Below are 6828 nucleotides of genomic sequence, written 5' to 3' on the forward strand. Positions count from 1 at the left end.
TTGACCCTTCAGGAAAAAAAAGTCATACATTTATATATCAAAATTGATATTGATATATGTTATAATAGACAAATAATAAACCTAAACCAAATCTGATTCATGAGTTACAACTTTCAACTTCCTAACAATTAAATCTACATAATAAAATGTACAAAATAGAAGTAGGTGCATCATACATGATCATTCACTTCACCTTAACATTATTTAATAGCATTAAAAGGAGGTAGTATATTGTAACAATTCAAACTCAAAGGACTCGAACTAAAAATTCATCTTGTAATATAGATATAAAAAATATATATAGTGAAAAAGCAAACTTCTGTTGTTTGCCTTGGACTCCTTCACTCTCACAGCTTTATTTCATCTTCTTCTGCCCCTTTCAGCTTTTTGTCACCACCACCACCACCACCACCGGCGGCAACGGCAGCAGTACGACGGGCTCCGTACACCACCACCACCATCACTACGACTACCGGCAGTCTGCATTTCACATTTTAGGTAAATCGTAACATGCCTAATTTCAACGTAGGATTTCTAGGGTTAGGTTAAACAACAGAACGTTTCAAATTGAAATCATTCAGATGTCTACGAGTGTATGCTCATCGGAATCAGACAACAACAACAACAACAACAACAACATTTTCAGTACGAGTGGAAGATGTATTGAGGATGAGAGTTGCAGTCTGAGTGCTGACGTCAGCGAGTCGGACAGTTCGAGTGGTTGTTTCTCCGGTTCGTTGAAATCGTCGTCGTTTGCTGCTTCTAATTCTGTTTCCGGCAATGATTTGAACTTTCCGGTGCCACCGTTTACGTTTCCGGTGGTTGGCGGGAATGATGACGTCATGGATTGGGATAAGAAGAAGATGAAGAGAGGGCCTGATTCTGATTTATCTGGTTAGTGTTTTAATTAATTCAATCACTGATATTAATGTTAATAGGATTTGATATGATTAGTTGGGTATAAAATTAGGGCTTGAATTAGTTCAGACTTTATTATTCTGTATACATTAGAATTAGTTAAGATATCATACATTTTGAGGACAGTTTTTTGTTAATTAGTTTGGTGTTCAAGTTAGATTTTAGTTTCAATTGAAGGGTTAGGTTTTGTATGTGCAAAAATTGTTAAAGACTATTTGTAAAAAAAAACAGAAAGTATAGTGTTTTTATGTGAAAAATGTTTAATGACTTTTGTGAGAAATAACATAAAAGTATAATGTTTTTTATGATATTTTCCCAACTGGGAAAAGTACTGACAATAGATCCATTCTATTAATTTTATTCTTTCAATTATAGGTAAGTATTGCAAAAATAAAAAATAAATATGTAGATCGACAAATGTAGCACTTGAAGCAACTTATATGCAATTCATACAAGGGTTTATACATGTAGCTCGTCGATCTACATATGTTTTTTATATACGCAAAGATTAGTAAAGTATAAAAAGATAGAAAAAAGAAAAATAAAAAAATCTTGAGTAAATTGCTAAAATCATCCCTGAGGTTTGGATATGTTTTGTCATTTTCATCCAAAACAACTTTTTTGTACAATATAGTCCTTCACGTTTGGGATTTTTTGTCATTTTTATCCAAACGTCTGACTTTTTTTTTTGCCAAAATCGTCCCTGAGATTTGGGATTTTTTGTCATTTTCATCCAAATGTTTGATAGAAAAAATAAAACAAATTAGATGTTTGGATGAAAATGGCAAAAAATCCCAAAAGTGAAGGACTATATTGTACAAAAAAGTTGTTTTGGATGAAAATGACAAACATGCCCAAACCGCAGGGATTATTTTGGCAATTTACTCAAATTTTTTTTTAAAGTGATTTTCTCAAAGTTTTCTACTTTCTAGTATTGTTTTAATTTTTCTCATGAACTGAATTACTCAAAATTTGCTACTCAGAGTTGCAAAATTGAAGATTATGCACGACTTTACCATTGCTGTTTTGATCTACTGTAACAATCTGTTCAAATTTTAATTGCAGAAATTGATATGATGAAGGAGAAGTTTGCGAAGCTTCTGCTTGGAGAAGACATGTCAGGAGGAGGCAAAGGTGTCTGTACCGCGTTAGCGATTTCAAATGCGATAACAAATCTTTCTGGTTAGTAAAATCACCTTTACAAACATTATGGAGGCTATGCACGTATCTTTGTTTTTTTATTGGGGGTCTGTTTGTGATTGGATGATTGAAGCTTCTGTGTTTGGGGAGCTATGGAGGTTGGAGCCCTTGGCATCTCAAAAGAAGACAATGTGGCAGAGAGAGATGGATTGGCTGCTATCCGTTAGTGACTCCATCGTAGATTTTGTACCTTCAATACAACAATCTTCCGATGGTGCAACTTATGAAGTAATGGCAACGCATCCACGAGCAGATCTGGCTCTAAATCTCCCTGCTTTAAAGAAGCTTGATTCAATGTTGATCACTATGCTAGATGGGTTTTGTAAGACAGAGTTCTGGTATGTTGATCGTGGCATCGTTCTAGCAGAAGGTGACAGCTGCGAAGCATGTTCGCCCCGTCTCTGTAACGGACGGCCTTCAGTTAGGCAAGAAGAAAAGTGGTGGCTGCCATATCCTAAACTCCCGCCCAACGGGTTATCCGAAGATGCAAGAAAGAAGTTACAGCAGTGCAGAGACTGCACAAACCAGATACTCAAAGCGTCCTTAGCTATAAACAGTAATGTACTTGCTGAAATGGAGATTCCAAATGCCTACTTGGAATCCTTACCCAAGGTATGATTGAATGCACAAATCGATTAAGTGTTTGATTATTTTTGTGTACTTACCCGAGTTAAATCGCAGAATGGGAAAGCGTGTTTAGGGGACATTATCTATCGCTACATTACCGCAGAAAAGTTTTCTGCTGAACATCTTCTTGATTGTCTAGACTTGTCATCAGAACACCACACTCTAGAGATAGCAAATCGGCTTGAGGGAGCGATTTATGCATGGAGATTAAAGGATTCCAATTCAAAAACCAAACACTCATCATGGAGCGGGAAAGTTAAGGGTTTAGTTCTTGATGGTGACAAGAGCGCATATTTAGCACAAAGGGCCGAAACCCTGTTACATAGTTTAAGACTTCGGTTTCCTAGCCTTCCTCAAACGGCATTGGATATGAACAAAATTCAATATAACAAGGTATGTGTATTTTATTCCTGCATTGAAAAGTTGCAGTTTACGACAATTTTGTAAATAATATTTGATACTCTAATTGTAGGATGTTGGGCAATCGATACTGGAAAGCTACTCAAGGGTACTGGAGAGCCTAGCATTTAACATAACCGCAAGAATTGACGACGTCATGTTTGTAGACGATGCTACAAAACATTCAGAATCATTATCCACTTTTAACAGAGGCGGTTTAGGAGGGCGGCCGATACAAAAACGAATGGCACCGAGTCCATTCTCAATCCAACACACGCCTTATTCGTCACCATTTGCTACCCCAACTTTCTCCACATCCCCTATTTTGATCCGTAGCCCGGCTAGAGCGCATCCTACGCCTATTAACGATGATAATTGTTCAAATGATAAGTTAGATACCCCGAAGCCTGCTGACCTGGAGAAGCTATGGAAGTTTGCTGGAAGTAGTAATGTGATAGAGAGAGATTAGTTTGATTAGTGAGTGTATATGTAGTTAGTTGGTTAGTTACCCTTATGGGTTTCTTATTATGCTTAGTAGTAAGGATGATATGAGCACATCGAGTTTGATCCTTCTGTTTTTGTTGTTATTACCAAATTGGGGATAATCTACTTCATGTCGTTTTTCTTAAAATAAGTGTGAATATAAAAAAAAAGAGTAAAATGCACAGATAGTCCTTGTGGTTTGGTGAAATTTCACCTTTAGTCCCTAACTTTTTAAAATTACACTCTTAGTCTCTGTGGTTTGACAAGTTGTTACTCGGATAGTCCCCAAAGCGGATGGAGGTTAGTTGAACCTGAGTATGTGTTTTTGCGTGAATTCACGAACTAGAGAAAATTGTGACAAAAAAAATCTGAAAAAACGAATTTTGGGGGTTTCTTGCAGATAACTGCCTCTGGCAGTTATTTTCGGATTTTAGTAAATTGCATTAAAACTGCCTTGAAATTTTGTCTGAAAATTTATCATAAATTTTCACAAATTTTATTTTCTAAGGCATTTTTTTATAAACCAATTTAACTAAAATAAAATTGCCCCCAGCCAGGGGCTCTGCCCCTTGGACCCCGCCAGGGGCTGCCGCCCCTTGGACCTTGCTCCCAGGGGCGCTGCCCCCGGACCCCCGCCAAGGGGGCGCTGCCCCCTTGGAACCCCCATAGAGTACGGGCTCCGCCCGTACACTTCGAATAATAATAACTCAAACAAGCGTGCACTCCCGCACCTCCTACCTTGCTTGATGTGTATTATTATTCGCTTTGATCACCAAGTCAATCCCCGATTACACTAAAATATCTAACATTCCTCCCCCATTTTAGCGTAATCCTTGATTAACTTAAACAAATCACAACAAATCAAACTTATGCGTAAATGAAATATCGCGACGATTGAATTTCACATTAGTATATTACGCATTCCAAATATTCGAATATAGGGGTATCGCTAAGGATTGAACCCTTTCTATTCAGTGAATACATGAAGATAATATACACACAAGTTTACATACTCTAATGTTCATTCTTGACACTATTTTTTACTAGCCTGTGTCCCATCCTTCAATGAACATATCAAAGCCAATCCTAGCTTCTTGAAGCGGCTAAACTTCATGCTCATATAGGTAGCTCTTTATTCTTGCACCTGCATATGTAATTTTTCAAAGAACTATTAAGAAGAAAACCTTCAACCTCTTTTAACTTGCAGGTCTGAACACATACCTTGGGATGATGCTACTAATGTGTTCCAATTTCTAGATGTTAAGCTTTCCACATTGAATTCAGCACCTAACGTCATATTAGGTGGGAATTGGGTATCTTAACACGAGAAATCTCAGGTGGACTTTAATCCCATCCCTACAGCCGCCTTGTGCACAAGATCTCTACATAACTCTTTGGTTAAGTGGTCGGCTAAATTCTGTTGAGTTCTCACAAACTCCACCGATATCACCCCTTGCGTGATGAGCTCACGAATCATGCTGTGTCTAACACCTAAGTGTCTAGACTTCCCATTATACACTTGGCTATATGCCTTAGCCAAGGTAGCAGCACTATCACATCTAATAGATATTGGTGATATAGGTTTGGGCCACAATGGAATCTCATAAATCAAGTTTCTTAGCCACTCAGCTGCGGCTAATGCTACAAACTCAGACTCCATTGTTGAATCAGTTATGCAAGTCTGTTTCTTAGATGCCCAAGATATGGCACCTCCTCCGAGCAGAAAAGTCCATCCACTCGTGGAAGAATGATCTTCCTTGTTTTTAATCCAACTTGCATCCGAATAACCTTCTAAAACCGAAGGAAATCCAGTATACGTCAAACCATATTTCATGGTTCCTTTCAAGTACCTAAATACTCGATTCATTGCTTGCCAATGACATGCACCTGGATTGCTAGTATACCTACTAAGCTTTCCAACAGCATAAGCTATATCCGGTCTAGTGCTAATCATGGCATACATGAGGGATCCAATGGCCCTTGAATATTCAAGTTGGCTTACAACTACACCTTCATTAGGTGAGAGCTTAAAAACAGGATCCATTGGAGTGCTAACCGGAGAACTATCATGAAAATTAAACCTTTTCAATATCTTCTCAATATAATGAGATTGAGAGATAGATATGCCATTGTTCTCCCTTTTGATCCTTATACCAAGGTATCATTTCCGCCTCCCCCAAGTCTTTCATATCAAAACAAGATGACAAAAATTTCTTTGTTTTATCAACTTGATCCTGGTCAGTACCGAAGATCAACATGTCATCTACGTATAGACAAATTATGACTCCTTTCCTAGAATCATCAAATTTGCTATATACACACTTGTCTGCTTGGTTTAATACAAAACCATTAGACAAAACCACTTCATCAAACTTTTGATGCCACTGTTTTGGTGCTTGCTTTAAGCCACATAATGACTTGACTAGCTTACACACCTTATGCTCATTGCCAGGCATAATAAAACCCTCTGGTTGTTTCATATATATCTCCTCATCCAAATCACCATTCAGGAAAGCAGTTTTCACATCCATTTGGTGAATTACAAGATTGTGTATTGCAGCCAAGGCAACCAACAATCTAATAGTGGATATTCTTGCTACAGGAGCATATGTATCAAAGTAGTCAATTCCTTCCTTTTGTCTAAAGCCTTGGATAACCAATCGGGCTTTAAAATTTTCAATTGAACCATCTACTTTCATCTTCTTCTTGAAGATCCATTTACAACCAAGTGGTTTACATCCAGGGGGTAGATCAGACAGTTTCCAAGTGTTATTCTGCATAATAGAGTCCATCTCATCATTTATAGCTTCTTTCCAGAAAGCTACATCTCAAGATGCCATGGCTTCACTATAGGTTTTAGGATCTTCCTCAATATTGAAGCAATATTGATATTGAATTTTAATTTCATCTCTAGATCCTTCAACCAAATATAGCTGAAAATCATCACCAAATGATTTAGCTTTTCTTGCTCTACCACTCCTCCTAAGTTCCGGAGGAGTATCAATCACTTGATCAGCCACGTGAGAGTTACTAGAGCTTGGAACCATGTCTCCAGGCCTAGGCATTGAAGAGAATCTATTCTCATCATACTCTGCAGTTCTTGCCTCAATAACCGTATGCACTGACACATAGTCATTTGGTTCTATAACATAGAACCTCTGAGCAAATGAATGCTCCGCATACCCAATGAAAATGCAGTCA

At 37.8% G+C, this 6828-nt stretch overlaps 1 protein-coding gene across 1 annotated transcript; it reads left to right on the forward strand.

The window, feature by feature from the left end:
- Positions 1-327: 327 nt before the first annotated feature.
- LOC110885541 (rop guanine nucleotide exchange factor 1) lies at positions 328-3775 on the forward strand. Its single transcript, XM_022133242.2, has 6 exons — positions 328-498; positions 582-894; positions 1984-2100; positions 2192-2730; positions 2800-3138; positions 3218-3775. The coding sequence occupies exons 2-6, from the start codon at positions 582-584 to the stop codon at positions 3611-3613; spliced, it is 1704 nt and encodes a 567-aa protein (XP_021988934.1). The 5' UTR covers positions 328-498; the 3' UTR covers positions 3614-3775.
- The last annotated feature ends 3053 nt before the right edge of the window (positions 3776-6828 follow it).

This window comes from Helianthus annuus, chromosome 10 (genome assembly GCF_002127325.2).
Source record: "Helianthus annuus cultivar XRQ/B chromosome 10, HanXRQr2.0-SUNRISE, whole genome shotgun sequence".
Lineage (NCBI taxonomy): Eukaryota > Viridiplantae > Streptophyta > Magnoliopsida > Asterales > Asteraceae > Helianthus > Helianthus annuus.